This window comes from Anomaloglossus baeobatrachus, chromosome 9, assembly GCF_048569485.1.
Source record: "Anomaloglossus baeobatrachus isolate aAnoBae1 chromosome 9, aAnoBae1.hap1, whole genome shotgun sequence".
Classification (NCBI taxonomy): domain Eukaryota; kingdom Metazoa; phylum Chordata; class Amphibia; order Anura; family Aromobatidae; genus Anomaloglossus; species Anomaloglossus baeobatrachus.
Genome location: NC_134361.1, coordinates 158805979 through 158829369, shown reverse-complemented (window position 1 = coordinate 158829369; position 23391 = coordinate 158805979). Strand labels below are relative to the sequence as shown.

Sequence of the window (23391 nt, the reverse complement as noted above, 5' to 3'; positions counted from 1 at the left end):
TACCCCCACAATCATACTGTCTCCTCAAACATCTCCTCACCCACCAATACCATCTTCTCTATTACAATAAATCTTTGGTTTATTTAGCTCTCTTGGAGAGCTTACCATACTGACGTTATCACGCCACAGAAGCAAGAATTACGTCTTCCGTATTGAATCTAACATATAAAATTAATAAGGGGACTATTTACCAGAGCAGGTTCTTGCTTTTTTCTCCTCAACTTTTAGAGACCTGAGTAGACCCGTATGAAAATAAACCCCTAAATTGATTTTCCTGTACGCGGGTATACAATTTTGGCCTCTAGCATATAACAAGGCAGGGTTGTTAGCAGTGGGGTAACTAGAGTCCATTGGAAATATTTGGATTTGCGCCCCCACACCCTCCCACATGTTGTTAGATGTATGGGTTCTTGTAGCATTCTAAATGCTATAAAAATATACGTGCTACCCCCTCCCCCTTCATTATCTAGTATTGTTCCAATTACTGTACTAATTTCCTCCCAACCTGGGGCCTTCCTGGTAAATATGTTCCCCATCCTTGTAAACATATCACTGATCCTGGTAAATCTGCCCCCATCCTACTATATATGTCCCCCACCCTGGGTACCTTCCTGGTACATATGTCCCCATTCTGGGCCACTTCTGGTTAAATATGTCCTCCATCCTGGTACATTTGTCCTCCATTCTGATTGGGACCATTCTTGTTATATATAGTTCCCTTTCTATAGCTAACACATAAAACCTCATCTCAAAAAACATTATACTCACCTCACTCCCTTCCCACATTGTGCAGCATCCTCCTCTGTAGCCGGTGCAGTGGCTGGCAGATGATGTCGGCGTGCCTGCTATGTCAATGCTAGATTTCTCTGGCATGCCAACATCAGCTGTTGGTCTCATTTTGGCTGGCGGCATGTATTGCCATGCACGGACCTGACGCACCTCTGCGCCGCAATGCATTTTAGTTGGCTGTGTGTCCGAGGATGCACATCCAGCTAAAGTAGGCTTGTATCGGCAGGACACCTCCAACCCTGGTCGCTGTTACAACCTCTGTGACCACCATGATTATTGTACCCCTTGTTGTTGAAGATGAACTTTCTCATGTAAAGATTATCTGCTCAGCCATTAAATATATTTAAGTGTCGGAGGAGGCTTCAATGTTAGGCACTAAGTAGGTATAAGTGTCAGGAACTGCCCATATCAAGATTGCCTGAGCCAGGCAGAGCAGGACCAGTTACTCTTACGCGCTCTTGGTACGGTTAACATTTGAACTTCCTTGTGGCCTGTGGAATGACGGTGTCCATCTTTTTACTGGTCTTTTTAGACGTGCACAAAATTGCTGTCATCAAAAGTTTTGATGTAAGTGGACATGTAGACCATCTCTGCTTTACTACAGCTGACCAATTAAGCGATGCTACATTTGAATAAGACGGTCAGATGTAGCAGAGCAGAGATGGCATGAGACGCTACTTCTCCGTTCTCCGTGCCGGTGCCTCCTCTTTCGGCCATCTTTGTTCTCCTTCTTCTGTAGCCACGGTGCATGATGCGTCCGATGTCATCCACACTCGCCGGCATTCAGGTCCTGAGCAGGAGCACTTTGATCTGCCCTGAGCAGGGCAGATCAAAGTATTGTAGTGCGCCTGCGCAGGATCGGCGAGTGTGTGTGACATAGACGCGTCATGCACCGTGGCTTCAGAAAGAGGACGAATATGGCCGAAAGAGGCGGCGCCGGCACTGGACAACGGAGACACCCATATGGCCAACTGCGCGACCGTTAGGTAAGTATTATAAAGTGTTTTTAATGTTCTCACAGCGTCCTGGGCTCTTATATACAGCATGTTAGAATGCTGTATATAAGAGCCCGGTGGTGGTGGCTGCAGCATATACGCCAAAAAAGTGGTGACAGGTTCCCTTTAAGTCCTGTAAAGCAGCCTGTGGGCTTTGTCCCCCTGTGCTCTCATGTGGTGGTCCCATCCTTGTCTCTGGAACTCTTGGGACCCAGTACTCTGCCACACGAAGCTGCAGGGCTCTGTACTTCATCCCGGCTAGCCACCTCTCCTATTTTAGGTCTACGCCGGCTAATGGATCTGGCCCCTCCTAACTGGCGCTGTCCACTCTCTCAGCTTAGGGGTCCTCAGCCATCCACTCGCCCGGTCCCAGGTAAGGGAAGGGTGTATGAACCGGTCTGGACTTGGTGGTTCCTCTGGTCTGCCTCCCTGAGAGAGAGCTCTCGTAGAGCTGATCACTGTATGTTCTCCCTCTACTTTCCCAAGGCGTTCTGACTAAAGGGAAACCAAACTGTCCCCTTTGTAACTTCCTCCTGCACGTGCTCCCACCTCAGGAATGTTCTCTCTGCCTGCATGTGTGACGCTGCGTGTGTGAGGCAAGAAACAGACTTAACCTCTTCCTGCCTGGACAGACATTATAAAATACATATATAAAATACAAAAATACAATACCCTGTAGCACCCAGTCTCAGAGGCGCTACATCTGCATCACAGAGTTTTTCAGGGGTATGATAATCTTGTGGCGGGTCACCAACTGAGAGTTACGCAGTGGAAAGAGAAGTGTCTTTCAGCAGCACCGAGTATTTCAGGAAATGCCTTTCCCCTCCCTCTTTCCCTACCCAGACCTCTAGAGAGCCCTCTTCTCCCTCATGAAAGCCCCCCAGACCTCCTGGGAGGGTCATAGTATCATAGTTTTTAAGGTTGAAGGGAGACTCTAAGTCCATCTAGTTCAACCCGTAGCCTAACATGCTGATCCAGAGGAAGGCAAAAAAAACCCCAATGTGGCAAACAAGTTCCAATGGGGAAAAAATTTCCTTCCTGACTCCACATCCGGCAATCAGACTAGTTCCCTGGATCAATACCCTGTCATAAAATCTAATATACATAACTGGTAATATTAAATTTTTCAAGAAAGGCATCCAGGCTCTGCTTAAATGTTAGTAGTGAATCACTCATTACAACATCATGCGGCAGAGAGTTCCATAGTCTCACTGCTCGTACAGTAAAGAATCCTCGTCTGTGATTATGATTAAACCTTCTTTCCTCAAGACGTAGCGGATGCCCCCATGTTCCAGTCGCAGGCCTAGGTGTAAAAAGATCTTTGGAAAGGTCTCTGTACTGTCCCCTCATATATTTATACATTGTGATTAGATCCCCCCTAAGCCTTCGTTTTTCCAAACTAAATAACCCCAAGTTTAATAACCTGTCTTGGTATTGCAGCCCACCCATTCCTCTAATAATCTTGGTGGCTCTTCTCTGCACCCTCTCCAGTTCAGCTATGTCCTTCTTATATATCGGTGACCAGAATTGTACACAGTATTCTAAGTGCGGTCGCACTAGTGACTTGTACAGAGGTAGAACTATATTTTTTTCATGAACACTTATACCTCTTTTAATACATCCCATTATTTTATTAGCCCTGGCAGCAGCTGCCTGACACTGTCCACTAAAGTGAAGTTTACCATCCACCCATACACCCAAGTCTTTTTCTGTGTCTGTTTTACCCAGTGTTCTACAATTAAGTACATAATCATAAATGTTATTTCCTCTACCCAAGTGCATGACTTTACATTTATCTACATTAAACTTCAATTGCCACTTCTCAGCCCAATCCTCCAATTTACATAAATCTCCCTGTAATATAAAATTATCCTCCTCTGTATTGATTACCCTGCAGAGTTTAGTATCATCTGCAAATATAGTATCAAAGGTCTGCCAGAAAAATGCTCAAGTTTACATTTGACTTCCATTATGCTTGTTTCTCAAGATGAGCACTCGAGCATTACAAATTGCTCAACTCGAGTACCGAGCACCTAAGCAGTTTAGTGGTCGCCCATCACTATTGCCGAGAACTCACTCTGCATCACCAGTAGACATTTGTACAACTCTGCTTCAATGGCTCATGTGATTCCAGTCCTGAGCCTTCAGTTGTCATTAGCTTCATCAACTCTCTGTACTCCTACTGTGCTGTACTGCTGCACCAACACATTCAGTCCGTGCTTGATCAGGGCTGCTCTACTGGATCAATTACTTTGAAATGTCACATCTCTACATTAAAAATAAAACAGGCTGTGAATTGTATTTTCTAATAAATTGTTACTAATATTATTCATAGCAATGCTACCTAACATAACTTGACCCTACGATCTTACATATTCAGCATTGGCTGGAAGCTGTCTATGACATTTCTAATCACAGTGCTGTCACCATGTCATTTCACAAGATGACAGTTTAATGGTATGATGTATCTTGGGACGCAGTAAAGTACTCTCAATCCTGATGTACTAATATGTTGTTTTACTGATGGCAGTTAAAATAAAATCAGATCCCAACCAGACGCCTAAATTATTTTTGAACCTAGACCCCTAAAGAAATTCATAATTTTGCTGAATTTATGCACCTGTGAATTATACGATATATTAAATAGGATAATTTACTATGTAACATTAAAAACTAATAAAAAACGTTAAAAAAAAATCATACCCTAGATTAAATTGCTGTATGGAGTATATCAAATCTAAAAAGAAAATCTGCTCATCAATGTCTTCAAATACTTTGTTTTATAAATGGCATTAAAGGAAATCTTGTCAGCAGGACCGTTCCCTCTAAGCCTTCTATACAAGCATATAGGTCATAGAAAGTTTAACAAAATGATACCCTGATAACTGTGATCTGATGTTTTATTCCCGAGAAATCCACCTTTTTCTAAATATGTAAATCAATCATTAAGATCTCTGGGCCAGACACAGATCTCCCCGAAAATCTTCCTTCAGAGCTTATTTGAAACTAAAGGAGCTCTACCAGTGTGAGACATGTAATGACTGACAATCTGGTCTCCTGATCTTATCGCAAGGCCGTTTATAATTATAACTAACACTCTGCAGCAGAACTGAGCTTTGTCTCATTACAAACAACTCTGCAGCTGCAGCTTTCATCTCATAGTATTATCTGGTGTGTTGCAGAGCTGTGCCTGATTACAATTAACACTTCTTGAGCATCCATCTTCTATTTAAACAAGCATAAAACATGTCACAGTGGTTCTTGAAGTCTTATGCATTTTGAGTGGTTCAGAATTTAAATTGAAACCAAAAATAAGCATCCTCCCAGGTATAGGAGCATTAACCCAAATTGTCAATCCCTAGATCATCTGTGTTATTAATTCTGTATTTCACTCCGGGTATGATTTAGTTCTATCATATTAAATAGGCATCCATAATGTATAAGTTAAATCACATGTATCTCCTACTACGGTAGTATAAATTATAACATATTAGGTATCTGAAAGTCTTATTACTCAATATTAGACCACATATAGCAGATCATTTCTGCAGTTCAGACCATGTTGCCATCTTGTATTTGAAGCAAATATCCTGTACCAGATGAAGCAAACAGGCCATAACCATGATATGACCTCCTCCATGTTTCACAGGTGGTATGAGGTTTTTATGATGTCATGTAGTGTTTTTCTTTCTCCAAACATAATGTGTTCTGTACATGTTTACACCTATCCATACACTTGTTTTGGCCCTTTTCATCTTGTCATCTGTGCTGACAAAAAAGTCATATGTACAGATGCCACATATAGCGGAAACACAGACGTGTGAAGGGGACCTAAGCTGCAGCTCAGTCTCTGTGCCTTTCTGACCCTCTTTTACTTTGCTCCCCTCCCTCTATAGGTTTCAGAATACAGATGTAAACTGACACCTCACTGTGCTTGCAATTCATTGAAGAAAGGCCGCATTTTAGCAATTTTTTAGAGTGCATATGTCCCACAGAGTTTTGTACAAACTTCGCCGACTGTTATGGTGGCATTGGGATCTGTTCAGATTGCAGAGTCTGACACTCTGCCTGATTGTTTCTCTGGTGGGATCAACACATCCAGACTCAGGTGTCCTCTTGCTGTGTGCTGATTCAAAGGCAGGCTAGCAAGAGTTAATTTCTGCTAGTCTGCTTGCTCCTTTAATCACATCTTGTGGGGAAACCTATCACATCTTCTCCACTCCTATTTATGTTGGTGTAATCCTACTAACCATGCCAGCTATAGTTTATACTATGTTGGTCTGTGAAGTGTGGTGACTCTTTGGTGAAAGTTATGCTTAAGTTGTGCTTATTGTTTGAAGTGGTTGTGGAGTTTACTAATGTTGTTTTGTAGCTTGCTTCCTGCTCTTGTTTTTTCTCCTGAATCCTAATCTCCTATTGTCTTATCTTGTGTGCATGCTGTGTGTCTGAGTTTTGGTTTTCCCTTGTCTGTCTTTATCTGTGGGTTTCTACACACTCCATACCCATCCAGGACTGGTCAGGAGCAGGACCAGGAAGGAGACTCAGGCATCTCCATCATTTGGAGTATCCCTGAGATTAGGAATAGCATAGGGTTCCCTAGCTTGAGGGTCACCTTAGGAGCACCGGTTCTCCTCTATTACAGAGTCATCATGACACCATGTGAGGTTGGAGGAAGAGAACTAGTGACTTTTAAGTGGAGAAAAAAAGTATATTTCTCTAAGTTTGCTGCTACTGTAATAAACTGTAGAATTGCCACCCACAAGTGTAGATGGAAATTCTGAAGGGTATCAGTTACAGTAATTATACTGTATCCTTATAGGGCTTGTCTGCTCAGCAAATTGATGCACAGAATAGGTCGTCAATATCAGATTGGTTAGGGTGCGACACCCGACATTCTCACCGATCAGCTATTTGCTCCAGTGGCCGCTGAACGTAAAGACCTTATTTGAAGTTGCAAAGTTCAGCTCCATTTAATGTTTTTCAGCCGCTGTTGAGTACTGCAGAATTGTTCCTATTCTTTTGATAGGAGCTCCGTTTAAGGTGTTTACATCAAACGGTGTAAATAACAGCTGATTGGTTGGAATTCTGGTTTCCAGACCCCTATTGATTTGATATTGATGACTTATTCTGTGAATAGAAAAAACATACTGTATGTTTTTCTATGTAAAAACAAAGTGATGCTGATATGTTCAGGTAGCTCCAGTCATTGTTGGGGCCCTGTAGGTATTCTGTGCAGGGAGAAATTGTGAAGGACATGCAAAACAGCAGCGGTTGTATTTACTATGATACAACAATGGCATTTTATTGATGCCATTACATTTAAGGGAACCAAACATCAGGATTTTGGTATAAGGTAAAGCCAGTGCAGTACTGCCACTATCAGGCACAAGCTGTACATACCATTAGTGGGCAGCTCGGATGTTTAGGCTGTGAAATCCAAGTTTGTAAAGTTTGAAAATTCATCCACTTTTTGATTGACGCGTGCACCTCTGCTGATAATATCCGGGCGGGTTATGCACATGATTCCTGCCCCCCCGCCGCCTATTCCTCCCTCTCTCTGGCTGTATGTAAATTTCTCTATTCAGAAACACAGCGTCGAAGTTGGCGCCTGCACATAGCGCTTATATCCGGTGCCGTGTTTCTGAAGCCCGCAGTATCTAGTATTGTGCATGAGAAGGCGGCGCATGCGCCCTCGTTTCTTCAGATCTCATTGTGATCGCGGGAGCGCGCGCGGTCACAACAGGACTGGAGAACAGCTGATCTTCCCGATTAGCTGCACCAGACGATATCGTAGCAGACGTCTGCTTCAGCTAATCGGAGTAAGATGAGCTGTTCTCCAGTCCTGTTGTGACCGCGCATGCTCCCGCGGTCACAACAAGATCTGAAGAAGCGAGGGGCGCATGCGCCGCCCTCTCATGCACAATACTACGTACTGCGGGCTTCAGAAACACGATGCCGGAGATAAGCGCTATGCGCTGGCGCCAACACCGACGCCGTGTTTCTGAATAGAGAAATTTACATACAGCCAGAGAGAGGGAGGAACAGGCGGGGGGGCGGGAATCATGTGCATAACCCGCCCGGACTTTATCAGCAGAGGTGCACGCGTCAATCAAAAAGTGGATGAATTTTCAAACTTTATAAACTTGGATTTCACAGTCTAAACATCCGAGCTGCCCACTAATGGTATGTACAGCCTGTGCCTGATAGTGGCAGTACTGCACTGGCTTTACCTTATATACCAAAATCCTGATGTTTGGTTCCCTTTAAGTACTGTTATAATAAAAACTAGGAAAAGGACAATGCCAGTGAAGGTGCCATAAAATTGCACAGCTATGATGAAGCTCTGACTCTCGCTCTGGTTTCTTGCACAGGTTGTCACCTAAACATGCTCCTGAAGTTGTTGATGACAGTAAGGACAATATCACTTTATTCACCAGGATCCTGGACCGACTTCTTGATGGATATGACAACAGATTAAGACCTGGACTAGGGGGTAAGGATTTGGTTCATTACTTATGGTAGATCTATTACTTCATTGAATTGAATGGGGTTTTCTTTCAGGAAATCCTGCCTTTTCAGGGATTCCAACCAAAACCCTAATTTAGTGCTTGGGATAGATGAGCAATATCTGAGTGTAAATCTAGCCCTAAAGGGTTACTCATAATGTGGTCTCAGATTTCTTATACAAATTTAATTATGTGTGCCAATATTACCTAACAACCCTGTATAATAAATCATCTGAAATCCGGGTTGTAGTACATTTCAGCTATGCTATCCTAAAGAGCCCATTGATTCCAGTTGCATTTGCACCTAATGACCCTGTAGAACGCATTAAAGACAGGTGCACGTATGACCCGGTCTAATACATTATCCCACAGGTCCTCTCACATTATCCTTATTGCCCTGACTGCTGTGTGTAGCAGCTATTCTCAGCTCTCCTATGCATTCAGGGGTGAACATGATCAAGCTCTGAAGATCCTCAGGATCAGGAACTACCAGTGACATATTGAGTTTATAAATGACAATGAATATTGATCAAATAATGGATGAAAGTCACTACATTCAAACCTATCAATGGGCATCTCACTCTAAATATAAATTGCATAAGACCAGATTTAGCTATCTCTTTCGGGAAGCACATAGGAGAGAAAAAGCCTGCAGCACTTTGAAGAAGTTGGGTGCTGCTAGGAAATATAGTTTTATCAGATAAGTATAGGACCCCCATTCAGCTCTGTAAACTTGGTTGCCCAAAGGGACAGAAGGAGATGAAGATACACACACATTTACATGAAAGACTTTATGATGGGCTTGTATTGTGCATTAATAATAGTTATGGAGATACTGCAATTTGTAAAAACTATTGTCATTATAGGATAGCCCTTTTACCCTTTAATGCTAAATCACATATGTTTATAGTGCTAGGCATCAATGAGTACATCCCCTTTGAAAAGTAAGCTCTCACTGAACCCAAGAACAATTTCCAAAATGTTGACAAGACTGAGTTTCATAGAACATTTTTTTTAATGCATGACATGAGAGTAATATTAATATTTTTTTGATCACCAAATCTTTTTACTCAAAATCACCAATGCAAAAATGGATACACTCCACATCAAAAACTACTACATCTAGTATTTGTATAACCTTCATGATTTTAAAGCACCAAGTCTTCTAGGCATGGAATGAGTAAATTGGTGACATATTGCAACATTTATCTTTTTCCATTCTTCAAGGACAACCTCTTTTAGAGCCTGGATGCTGGATGGAGAGTGATGACAACTTGTCTCCTCAGAACTCCCCACAGATGTTCGGTTGGTTCAGATCAGGAGACACACCTGGCCACTGAATCACTTTCACCCTGTTCTTCAGAAATACAGCAGTGACCTTAGATGTGTGTTTTGGATCATTTTGTATGCCGAGGGCACAGTGATGAAGCATCTTCTCTTACAATATAGACAGCACATCTGTGAATTCATGATACTGCAAGGGGGTGACCTACAGTCATGTTCCTGCCCCTGAACACACTAGTCGCACTGTTGTATTGTGAAATGTAGTGCAAGATATAGGGTGTAGCAGTGCTGACAGTGTAATATGTAATCTGTACTGATTACTGATGGGTGAGCATGCTCGATACTAAATCAAGTATCCCTGGTGCTTGAGTGCAATGCTTGAGCCCCCACCTCACATGTATTGCGGCTATTTTTCAGCCACTGATCATGAAGGGATTGCCTGCCAGTCACGATAAGGCCATAGACTGTTGGCTACTGATATTACTGTGATTGGCTCACCGCAATGTGTCATCTGATCTATATAATACCCGATGGCATGATGCTTGCATCACTCTACTAGGGATAGCTGCTGCAGGAGCGATAGATTAGGTTAGGTTTAGAGGCATATAAACAGGGATTAGAGCCTTATAGTCCTTGCTGCTGTAACCTAAAACCAAAAATCCTTTGTCAGGGTTACATCTATTCTACGCCCTATTAATACTGCTGTTAGCTGCATTTCTAGCACCCACGGGGCATTGGGTTAACTTTACTCGTCGCCGGGCCTTTGATGTCGGGTCTGGGGATGTCACGGGTGGCCCTGCCCGGCTTTGTGGCCCCGAGGCGTACAATAAAAAGGGGAGGATGATGATGGAATAGTAGTTTGTTTCGTGACGCCACCTGTGGTGTGCAGCCAGGGATTAGTCGCCGCCGCGGGTGCTGTCCTCTGGGGTGGATGGTGTCGCAGCTGGAATGGTTTACCAGGGAGGGTGATAGGGTGGTAGTCTATGGTGTTGTGCACTGGGGAGTGGGGATGAGGATGCCGACAGTAACTGGATGACACAGGCCAGTAGTTTCCTTTACTTTTTACTAGGCAGATGTTATGGTCCCAGTTTACAGTGGTCCAGTCAGCCAGGAAGCAGTGAGGAATCTCTTCTTTGCCAGGTACGTTGGAGGCCTTCCTTAATGCGCTCTAACTGTGGGTCACTGTGGCCTGAAGCAGCACAGCGTCCCTCTTCCTAGATGTGATTTGCTTTGTCCCTTGTGGCGGGCAGCGCGAGCCGGGTGTAGGGCCCGCTTGTATTTCTGCGGCCCCAGGCTCTATGATGCTACTTCGCCTTGGCAGTCTCTGATGGGCCAGGAGATGTGGAATTTCCTGCCCTACGGGTTTACTGCTGGGCCATTAGCACCCGACAGTCGAGGACCCCGGTATCCTGATTCAGCGCTCGGTCCCGGAAAGCTTGCAGACAGGTCTCTAACAGCGACCGTTCACTTTTACTGCTACTAGAGTTCTGAGGTCCCTCTTCCTGTTTCCTCTTTCTAACCCCTCCCCAGCCTAGAATGCACAGGGTAGTTCACCCCAAACAGGACTTGAGCTCCCCCTTCTGCCCTGGATCAGGAAGTGTTGTGTGTGATTGTACCTGATATAGAGAGATCCCCGCTGCTTCCAGGCATAGCATTGCCCTCCGGTGAGGAGATCAACACCACTGTGGCTCCCATGACCACTGGGGTGCCACACATTCACTGTAGGGATAGCTGCTCAAGGAGGAATAGGTTTGGATTAGAGGCATAAAGGCAGGTATTAGAGTTCTACAGTCCTTGCTGCTGCAACCTAATCCCAAAAACCCTTTGTCAAGGCTACATCAATTCTGATCCCTATTAATACTGCTGTTTACTGCATTCACTGTAGGGGGAGCTGCTGGAAGAGAGATAGTTTGGGATTTAAGTAGGCATATAAGGTAGGGTTTATTGCAAAACACTTCTTTTATAGTTATACTGCTGCAACCTAAAATCAAAAGTCTTTTTCACACCTAATAACTGTCCTTTCATAGAGTCAAAATGCTGTTACCTGCATTCACTGAAGGGCTAGCTGCTGGAGGAGGGATAGGTTTGGATTAGAGGCTTGGATTAAAGCTGTTACAACCTGAAACAAAAATCCTTTGTCAGGGCGACATGTATTTTATGCCCTATTAATATCACTGTTTGCTGCATTCAGTGTAGGGATAGGGGTAGGTGCTGCAGGAGGGATAGCATAGGATAACAGGCATACAGTCATATGAAAATGTTTGGGCACCCCTATTAATGTTAACCTTTTTTCTTTATAACAATTTGGGTTTTTGCAACAGCTATTTTAGTTTCATATATCTAATAACTGACGGACTCAGTAATATCTCTGGATTGAAATGAGGTTTATTGTACTAACAGAAAATGTGCAATCTGCATTTAAACAAAATTTGACAGGTGCAAAAGTATAAGTCAACATAAAAGTGACATGAATATTTTGTAGATCCTCCTTTTGCAAAAATAGCCTCTAGTCGCTTCCTGTAGCTTTTAATGAGTTCCTGGATCCTGGATGAAGGTATATTTGATCATTCCTGTTTACAAAACAATTCCAGTTCAGTTAAGTTTGATGGTCGCCGAGCATGGACAGCACGCTTCAAATCATCCCACAGATTTTCAATGATATTCAGGTCTGGGGACTGGGATGGGCATTCCAGAGCATTGTAATTGTTCCTCTGCATGAATGCCTGAGTAGATTTGGAGTGGTGTTTTGGATCATTGTCTTGCTGAAATATCCATCCCCTGCGTAACTTCAATGTCGTCACTGATTCTTGCACATTATTGTCAAGAATCTGCTGATACTGAGTTGAATCCATGCGACCCTCAACTTTAACAAGATTCCCGGTGCCGGCATTGGCCACACAGCCCCAAAGCATGATGGAACCTCCACCAAATTTTACTGAGGGTAGCAAGTGCTTTTCTTGGAATGCTGTGTTTTTTTGCCTCCATGCATAACGCCTTTTTGTATGACCAAACAACTCAATCTTTGTTTCATCAGTCCACAGGACCTTCTTCCAAAATGTAACTGGCTTGTCCAAATGTGCTTTTGCATACCTCAGGTGACTCTGTTTGTGGTGTGCTTGCAGAAACGGCTTCTTTCGCATCACTCCCCCATACAGCTTCTCCTTGTGCAAGGTGCGCTGTATTGTTGACCGATGCACATTGACACCATCTGCAGCAAGATGATGCTGCAGGTCTTTAGAGGTGGTCTGTGGATTGTCCCTGACTGTTCTCACTATTCTTCATCTCTGCCTTTCTGATATTTTTCTTGGCCTGCCACTTCTGGGCTTAACAAGAACTGTACCTGTGTTCTTCCATTTCCTTACTATGTTCCTCACAGTGGAAACTGACAGTTTAAATCTCTGAGACAACTTTTTGTATCCGTCCCCTGAACAACTATGTTGAATAATCTTTGTTTTCAGATCATTTGAGAGCTGTTTTGAGGAACCCATGATGCCACTCTTCATAGAAGATTCAAATAGGAGAACAACCTGCAAGTGGCCACCTTAAATACCTTTTCTCATGATTGGATACACCTGCCTATGAAGTTCAAAGCTAAATGAGGTTACAAAACCAATTTAGTGCTTCAGTAAGTCAGTAAAAAGTAGTTAGGAGTGTTCAAATCAAGAAATTGATAAGGGTGCCCATACTTTTGCACCTGTCAAATTATGTTTAAATGCGGATTGCACATTTTCTGTTAGTACAATAAACCTCATTTCAATCCAGAAATATTACTCAGTCCATCAGTTATTAGATATATGAAACTGAAATAGCTGTTGCAAAAACCCAAATTGTTATAAAGAAAAAAGGTTAACATTAATAGGGGTGCCCAAACTTTGTCATATGACTGTATAGGCAGGGATTATAGCCTTACAGTCCTTGCTGCTGCAACCTAAAACCAAAAGTCCTTTGTCAGGGCTACATGTATTCTATCCCTATTAATTCTGTTGTTAGCTGCATTCACTGTAGGGATACTTGCTAAAGGTGGGATAGGTTTTGGATTACAGGTATATAGGCAGGGATTATAGCTTTACAGTCCTTGCTGCTTGTAGTGCCGGCGTCCCTGCAGGGATGCTGACTTACTCACCGCCCCAGCCAGGTTGCTTCCTCCCCTGCTGCCCTTTGGCCATCATGTGCTCCTTCTTCCTTTCCTCCTCCTGGGGTCTGTGTACACCCCACAGGTTAACTGGGAATGCATGTAGGGCACGTGCGCACACCGGTCCAATTCTCAGCATTTTTGCATTTTTTTCCAACATTGATAGCAATGAGAAAGTGTAAGAATGCTACATGTGAACATAGCCTGAGGGATCAGGGTTTTTTTACCTCTATTTTTATTTTGCCTTAGAGTGGCAGGCAAACGTTTGGGCACCCCTGGTCAAAATTATTGGTATTGTGAACAGTTAAACAAGTTGAAAATGAAATGATCTTTAAAAGTCATAACGTTAAAGATGACACGTTTCCTTGGTATTTTTTGGAAAGAAAAAATATTTTCATCTGTTACATTTTTAAATTAACAAAAAAGAAAAATGGGGCAATACAAAAGTTTGGGCATCCTGCATGGCAAGTATCTAGTAGCACTCTGCATGGCAAGTATCACAGCTTGTAAATGCTTTGTCAGCCAAGAGTCTTTTAATTCTTGAGGGATTTTCATCCATTCTTCCTTAGGAAAGTCTTCCAGTCCTGTGAGATTCCTGGCTCGTCTTTCAGTTCTGTGAGATTTCTGGCTCGTCTTGCATGCACTGCTCTTTGAGGTCTAGCCACAGATTTTCAATGATGTTCAGATCAGGGGACTGTGAGGCCAGTGTAAAACTTCAGCTTGTGCCTTTTGAGGTCGTCTGTTGTAGATTCTGATGTGTGTTTGGGATCATTATCCATTTGTAGAAGCCATCTTCATTTCAACTTCAGTAATTAACTAGTTAAAAATATATTTTTTCTTGGTCTTTTCTTATTTTTTTTGCTCTTATTGTGCAAACTAATAAAATGGTTTTGCTTATGTTCTTTTTAGATTCAGTGACAGAAGTTAAGACAGAAATATACGTCACAAGTTTTGGCCCAGTTTCTGATACAGATATGGTAAGTAGTCCAAGAGAAACATCTTAAAGGATCCATGTTTTTTTTACACATTTTGAGGTAACATTTATTACATTAATTATGCCCAATTATCATGGGGTGGCAGTGGATAAGAGGGGACTAGGGCTCCTAAACTGACCCTCAGTCTAGGGAGGTCCTAGCTGTCCCTGATCCCAGAGATACGTCTGATGGTGACAATGTATGGGCCGCCTTTCTACCCCTGGCCCTGACCAGCCCTGATCTAGTACAACATGTGATCAAAAAGGTAACCAGCAGGCTAGCAGAAATTAACTCCTGCTAGTCCGATCACTAATGAGCACACAGCTGGTCGACAACCGAGCCTGCCTGTGAAACTCAGAAGCACCAGAGAAAATATAGTGAGGAGTGTCAGAGTCTGTGGTCTAAACACACCTTATGCCGCCATGACACTTGGCGGGTCTAGAGCTGTGTCCCAAAACTCACTCTGTCTCATGAATTTCAGTATTGCAGTCTCTTCAAGTCAACAGGACCTAATGCTTTGATCTTAAAAGCTGTTATGCCCCTAAATACAATTGACCTGCAGATATTGGGTCAATCTTTAAGTTAAATGCATTCTAAATCTGTGTGGTCACCGCACTGAAAACCCAGCTACAGGGAGGAAATCAATTTTATTTCTCCCAGCAACCTCCGGCATTCATGACCACTGAGGAAGGATTCTCCGGTCGTGATGGTTAGTATACCCAACTTAACCTAAAAATAACACACCGACTGCATGCGACTTGGTTAAACAAATTGGCCACAACAGCCTTTATTACCTATTATTAACATACTAACACAAGGGGGCGCCGTCCAACGGGCGACCCCAAACACACAATAATAGGTAACACGTAATAAACAAAACATGAAAACCTTATGTAGGCCCGATCCAGAAACCAATTCCTACGCCAATATCCCTGGCCGCAACACTCCGACCCAGAGATGAGGTATTAATCACCCCACGGATTAATACCCCCAAACTTTGCAGAACCCCGTGCCTGCAATTTACCGGAACCCGGAGACACCATACCCAGACAGTGCCTCTCGGTCCAGCTACCAATCCCTTACAACCGCTTCTGGACCAGACCTACCCCCGCTGCTGCGACAAACATACATCCCTTTCAACAATCTTTTTTTTTTTTTTTTTTTTGAACATAGCTAAAAAAACAAAACGAATTCACAAACCACAAAGGGAGGGTGGGCGGGAATCTGTCGCCGTCCGGAGTCAAAAAGGGGAGGTAAGACCCCTCCCCATTACTTATATACTCCCCCCCCCCTCCCCTATAGGGACCCTTTTCCACCAATCCCCTTATATCCTCCCATAATGCCCTATTTCATCTTTATTAACCCCCTCACTCCCTTCCTTCCCTCTGGTCATGTCGCCCCTCCCCCCTATGGGGTCCATGGCTTTCTTGACCACTGAGGAAGGATTCTCCGGTCGTGATGGTTAGTATACCCAACTTAACCTAAAAATAACACACCGACTGCATGCGACTTGGTTAAACAAATTGGCCACAGCAGCCTTTATTACCTATTATTAACATACTAACACAAGGGGGCGCCGTCCAACAGGCGACCCCAAACACACAATAATAGGTAACACATAATAAACAAAACATGAAAACCTTATGTAGGCCCGATCCAGAAACCAATTCCTACGCCAATATCCCTGGCCGCAACACTCCGACCCAGAGATGAGGTATTAATCACCCCACGGATTAATACCCCCAAACTTTGCAGAACCCTGTGCCTGCAATTTACCGGAACCCGGAGACACCATACCCAGACAGTGCCTCTCGGTCTAGCTACCAATCCCTTACAACCGCTTCTGGACCAGACCTACCCCCGCCACAGGACAGGACACGTGACACCTTATGTGGCCTGGACCCGCCACACACCCAAGGCTTGCTCCACGCCATCATGCAAACCCAGGGCCCATAAATCGGAACCAATATCATTAAGGTGAACCCCATCACTCCTCCTAAACTGCCACTTCGGCGACTCCAGGTCCACGTGCCTCACCACAACACCGCCATTTCTCCGCACAAAACGCGCAACCACCCTGTTCACTTGAGCCCGGGCGCGATTAAGCTTTTCCACCGACCGAGCCCCCCTCCACCATAATCTGGCCACAATATCCGACCACACCACTATCAAGCCCGGATACCTTGTCCATAAACGCAAGAGGTCCATCTTAATGTCCCTGATCAGATCGCGCGACGCCCGCGAACCCAGGTCATTCCCCCCCACGTGTAAAACTAACACGTTCGGAGGTCTGTCCATCCTGCAATAATATTCGAACTCCGGCACGACCCTGCTCCATTCCATGCCACGCACTCCAATCCACTTGACCGACGCCAGCGATCTGTCCACACCCAACTGCCGACCATTTGGACGAGCGTCAGCCCGACTGGCCCCCCAGAAAACGACAGAGTGCCCCAGAATCCAGATCAGACACACTCCTATGATAAAAGAAACAACTTTAACAAACAACAGCACCATTCCAAATTGCACCAAGGAACAACAACCCCAACAGCAACACAAACAAAAAACTCCAACCCGAAACCTCAAGGAGATAACAACTGTGGGCGCACATAACCCCGAAAACAAGAGGACTCCCACCGACCAATCCGTCTCACCACGTCATCTCCAAGGCCCCAACGAGAAGCCTCCGTCGCTGCCCCGATCCTGAAGGAATGAGACCCGTAATCCTCTGGGCGCTCCCCCGCCCAGCGCAGACAACTCCTCAGCACTGCTACAAACTGTTAACGAGACAACCAAGCCCAGTCTTCGTGACGTAACAGCGGGCCCGGAAGACCGCCCCGCAATCCACAAAACTTACTCACCACCTGCACCGGGCACAACTCATCCCCTCGCACCGCATACAACACTACCAACCTGCCTCGACCCATCTGGTCCGTTTTGGACCACTGGAGCCGACACTCCACTCTCTGTCCCACTACCAACACACCCTCGGATAGCAAACTGCCCCCATTAACCCTAGACGGGCTCACCAACTCCCCAATCCGAAAAGCCCCGAAAAAAGCTAACACAAAAGCGGTTTCAAACAGCACCGTCTCATATGCCGAGACACAAAGAACCCGCAAACCATCCACCAATCGCCGTAACAAGTCCAACGAAATGGGACGCCTAGTGTCCCGCACCTTTACCCCTTTCCGAAAACCCTTCAAGGCCTGCCGCACGAGGAAATCCCGCGAAACGTCTTGCTCACCCCTAACCTTTAACCAGAAGGCCACTGCCGCCACCCTAAGCACCACAGCCGATGCTGACCTCCCAGCCTTAAAGTCCTCACTCACCAATGCCAAGAGCGCCAATAAATAATCCACTCGCCTATTGCCAAACATCGCTCCCAGCACTGCCTGCCACTCAACCCACACTTTTGCATAATGGCACCAAGTCACCTCGGTCATCGAATTTCTAATCAAGCCCGCAATCACTGCCTCACCAGGCTCCACAAGTCCTCTGGACACACCGCTCCGATCTCGTCCGCCCCCGGCCTTAAGTCCCGAAACCTGTTGAACTGAAAATGAGATAAAGCGTCAGCCACCCCGTTATCCACCCCCGGCACATGTTTTGCAACCACATGAATATTCCACAGTAAACACTTGAGCACCAAATGCCGCAGATATGCCACTACCAGTCCAAACCTTGCTGACAAGCTGTTTATTGCATGCACAACCACCTGATTATCGCAATGAAAGCACACTTTACGTCCCGAAAATTGCGACCCCCACAACTCCACTGCCACCACGATTGGAAACAACTCCAGCAGGGCCAGATTTTTTTTACCAGGCCACTCTGCCGCCATTCCTCAGGCCACCTCCCAATGCACCAATGTCCCTGAAAAATAGCGCCGAAACCCGCCGACCCAGCCGCATCCGTATACAGCTCCAGCGCACCATTAGGCACCACCTTCTCCAACCACAAAGCTCGACCGTTAAAACGCCTCAAGAAGACATCCCAAACCAACAAATCTTCCTTGATCTCCCGCGTGACCCGCACAACATGCCCCTAGGACCGCACGCCTGCCGTAGCTGTCGCCAACCTCCTGGCGAAAACACGCCCCATTGGCATAATCCTGCATGCAAAATGCAGCTTCCCAAGCAAAGACTGTACCACCTTAAGCCGCACTTTTTTCGCTGCCAGCATCGCCGCAACTGCGCTCCGCAAATCCCCAATCTTGTCCTCCGGCAACCTACATTCCATAGCCAGAGAGTCAATTTCAATCCCCAGGAACCGCATAACCGGCGCCGGCCCCTCCGTTTTTTTCTTGCGCCAAAGGGATCCCAAAACGATCCGCCACTCTCTGCAAGGCGAACAACAAACCAGCGCACACCATGGAACCTGCCGGGCCAACACACAGAAAATCACCCAAATAGTGGATAATGGAGGACAAGCCGGACACGTCCCGCACCACCCACTCAACAAAGGAGCTAAACACCTGTATGCAGTCATTTTCATGTATGCAGTCCTTGAAAAGCCGTTCGAGGGTGCATACTGTTGTTCGAGATGTGCGCAAGTTGCACGTTTGGAAGCCCAGATACTGGATCTAATTGAGCAGCTGGCAACTCTCAGATGCATTAGCAATATGGAAAGGAATCTGCTGCTCACTGAGCAGCAGCTTGCTGGGTCAGATGTGGGGGAGGATCGTAGTAGGGAGCGGCAGGACGGTGAGGTAGGTAGCTGGGTGACAGTTAGAAAGGGGGGTAAAGGGAAAAGTGCTAGGAAGGCTAGTCCTGAACTGACACACCCCAATAGGTTTGCAAACTTGGCAGATGAGGGGGATGTCATTACAGGGGTAGCATTGCTGCAGCAAGGCATGACCTCTGAATGCCAGAGGAGTGTCTGCTCCAGTAAGGGGGGGAATAGGAGTGCAAAGCAGGCAAGACAGGTACTGGTAGTGGGGGACTCAATTATTAGGGGGACAGATAGGGCAATCTGTCACAAAGACAGGGATCGCCGAACAGTGTGTTGTCTTCCTGGCGCTCGAGTTCGGCACATCGCTGATCGGGTTGACAGATTACTGGGAGGGGCTGGGGAGGACCCAGCGGTCATTGTACACATTGGCACAAATGACAAAGTTAGAGGTAGGTGGAAGGTCCTTAAAGATGATTTCAGGGAATTAGGTTGTAAGCTTAAAGCATGGACCTCAAAGGTGGTATTTTCGGAAATACTACCTGTGCCATGAGCCACACCAGAGAGGCAAAGAGAGATCAGGGAGGTTAACAGGTGGCTCAGGAATTGGTGTAGGAAAGAGGGTTTTGGGTTCCTGGAGAATTGGGCCGAGTTTTCAGTTGGCTACAGATTCTATGCTAGGGATGGGCTGCATCTTAATGGGGAGGGTGCAGCTCTGCTGGGGCAGAAAATGGCTAGAAGGTTGGAGGAGTGTTTAAACTAGGAATGGGGGGCGAGGGTATTCACTTTATAGAAGGGGAATGTAGTGCAGATAGTGACCAGGGCACAAGTAATGAAATTGGGGGTGGTACGGGGGGAAGGGTTAGGACAGTCAATACAGTAAGCAGGAATATAGGTACAGAGTCATACGTAACGTGCATGTACACTAATGCCCGAAGCCTCATAAATAAGGTGGAGGAATTAGAATTAATATTGTTGGAAAAAAATTATGATATAGTGGGGATATCAGAGACATGGCTGGATGAGAGCTATGACTGGGCTGTTAATTTACAGGGTTATAGCCTATTCAGGAATGACCGTACAAATAAGCGAGGGGGAGGTGTGTGTCTATATGTAAAATCATCCTTAAAACCCATCCTGCGTGACAACATATGTGAGGGTACTGAGAATGTAGAGTCCCTATGGGTGGAGATAAGGGGGGGAGAATGAATAATAAAATACTGATAGGGGTGTGTTATAAGACGCCGAATATTATGGAAGAGGTAGAGAATCTCCTCATAAAGCAAATTGATAAAGCAACGAGTCTCGGAGAGGTAATTATTATGGGGGACTTTAACTATCCTGATATAAATTGGGGAACAGAAACTTGCAGTTCCAGCAAAGGAAATAGATTTTTGATAACAATGAAAGATAATTACCTTTCACAAATGGTACAGGACCCCACAAGAGGGGGAGCACTACTAGACCTTGTACTAACCAATAGGCCAGACCGCATATCAAATATACAAGTTGGGGGTTACTTGGGGAATAGTGATCACAAAATAATAAGTTTTCATGTATTCTTTAGTAAGATGTATAGTAGAGGGGCTACAAGGGCACTAAACTTCAGGAAAGCAAATTTTAAACGGTTGAGAGATGATCTTAGTGCAATAAACTGGGATGATGTACTAAGTAATAAAAGTACACAAAGCAAATGGGAGACTTTTATGAGCATCCTGAATAGGGCTTGTGCAGAAAATATACCCTATGGGAACAAACATGCTAGAAATAGGAGGAAACCCCTATGGCTAAATAGAGCTGTAAGGGAAGCAATAAAAGAAAAACAGAAAGCCTTAAAAGAATTAAAGAGGATAGATAGTGATGAGGCATTATATAATTATAGAAAATTAAATAAAATATGTAAAAAGCAAATTAAGTTAGCTAAGTTTGAGACAGAGAGACTCATTGCGAGAGAAAGTAAAAATAATCCTAAAATATTCTTTAACTACATAAACAGTAAAAAACTGAAAAGCAATAGTGTTGGCCCCCTTAAAAATAGTCTTGGTGAAATGGTGGAAGGGGATGAGGGTAAAGCCAACCTGCTGAATGACTTTTTTTCTACGGTTTTTATACAAGAAAATGCCATGGCAGATGACATGACCAGTGATACCATAAATTCACCCTTGAATATTACCTGCTTAACCCAGCAGGAAGTACGCCGCTGCCTCGAAATCACTAAGGTTGACAAATCTCCGGGCCCGGATGGCATACACCCCAGAGTACTACAGGAATTGAGTTCTGTGATAGATAGACCATTATTTTTAATCTTCTCAGATTCCTTAATAACAGGGTCGGTACCGCAGGACTGGCGCATAGCAAATGTGGTGCCAATATTCAAAAAGGGGACAAAAACTGCGCCGGGAAATTATAGGCCGGTAAGTTTAACCTCTACGGTTGGTAAAATCCTTGAGGGTTTCTTGAGAGATGCTATACTGGAGTATCTCAAGAAAAATAACCTTATGACAGAGTATCAACATGGGTTTATGAGGGATCGATCCTGTCAAACTAATTTGATCAGCTTCTATGAAGAGGTAAGTTCAAGCCTGGACCAGGGAAATGCAGTGGATGTTGTGTATATGGACTTTTCAAAAGCTTTTGATACGGTGCCACACAAAAGGTTGGTACATAAAATGAGAATAATGGGGATAGGGGAAAATATGTGTAACTGGGTTAAAAACTGGCTCAGTGATAGGAAACAAAGGGTGGTTATTAATGGTACGTACTCGGACTGGGTCTCAGTTCATAGTGGGGTACCACAGGGGTCAGTATTGGGCCCGCTTCTTTTCAACATATTTATAAATGACCTTGTTGGGGGCATGCGGAGTAGAATTTCAATATTTGCCGATGATACTAAACTCTGCAGGGTAATCAATACAGAGGAGGATAATTTTATATTACAGGGAGATTTATGTAAATTGGAGGATTGGGCTGAGAAGTGGCAATTGAAGTTTAATGTAGATAAATGTAAGGTCATGCACTTGGGTAGAGGAAATAACATTTATGATTATGTACTTAATTGTAGAACACTGGGTAAAACAGACACAGAAAAAGACTTGGGTGTATGGGTGGATGGTAAACTTCACTTTAGTGGACAGTGTCAGGCAACTGCTGCCAGGGCTAATAAAATAATGGGATGTATTAAAAGAGGTATAAGTGTTCATGAAAAAAATATAGTTCTACCTCTGTACAAGTCACTAGTGAGACCACACTTAGAATACTGTGTACAATTCTGGTCACCGATATATAAGAAGGACATAGCTGAACTGGAGAGGGTGCAGAGAAGAGCGACCAAGATTATTAGAGGAATGGGTGGGCTGCAATACCAAGACAGGTTATTAAACTTGGGGTTATTTAGTTTGGAAAAACGAAGGCTTAGGGGGGATCTAATCACAATGTATAAATATATGAGGGGACAGCACAGAGACCTTTCCAAAGATCTTTTTACACCTAGGCCTGCGACTGGAACACGGGGGCATCCGCTACGTCTTGAGGAAAGAAGGTTTAATCATAATCACAGACGAGGATTCTTTACTGTACGAGCAGTGAGACTATGGAACTCTCTGCCGCATGATGTTGTAATGAGTGATTCACTACTAACATTTAAGCAGAGCCTGGATGCCTTTCTTGAAAAATTTAATATTACCAGTTATGTATATTAGATTTTATGAAAGGGTATTGATCCAGGGAACTAGTCTGATTGCCGGATGTGGAGTCAGGAGTCAGGAAGGAAATTTTTTCCCCATTGGAACTTGTTTGCCACATTGGGGTTTTTTTGCCTTCCTCTGGATCAACATGTTAGGCTACGGGTTGAACTAGATGGACTTAGAGTCTCCCTTCAACCTTAAAAACTATGATACTATGATACTATGATACCTCAAAATACAAACAAGAAATTGAACAGCCCATAGGCAAACAACGATTAACATAAAACTTTCCACCCCACCAGCAACCCAGAAGGTGCTGACTCTCCGGATGCACCGGCAATAAACGAAACGCCGATT

The 23391-nt window shown here is 44.5% G+C and overlaps 1 protein-coding gene across 2 annotated transcripts in view; it reads left to right on the top strand.

Moving 5' to 3' along the window:
- The window catches only part of GABRA3 (gamma-aminobutyric acid type A receptor subunit alpha3), a 422933-nt gene that overhangs the window by 273999 nt on the left and 125543 nt on the right, over window positions 1-23391 (top strand). Inside the window, exons 3-4 of one of the 2 annotated variants that reach the window (XM_075324027.1) lie at window positions 8156-8277; window positions 14616-14683. In XM_075324027.1, coding sequence (XP_075180142.1) covers window positions 8156-8277; window positions 14616-14683 — 190 coding nt within the window. The remainder of the gene's footprint in view (window positions 1-8155; window positions 8278-14615; window positions 14684-23391) is intronic. The other variant, XM_075324028.1, reaches the window with a different exon arrangement.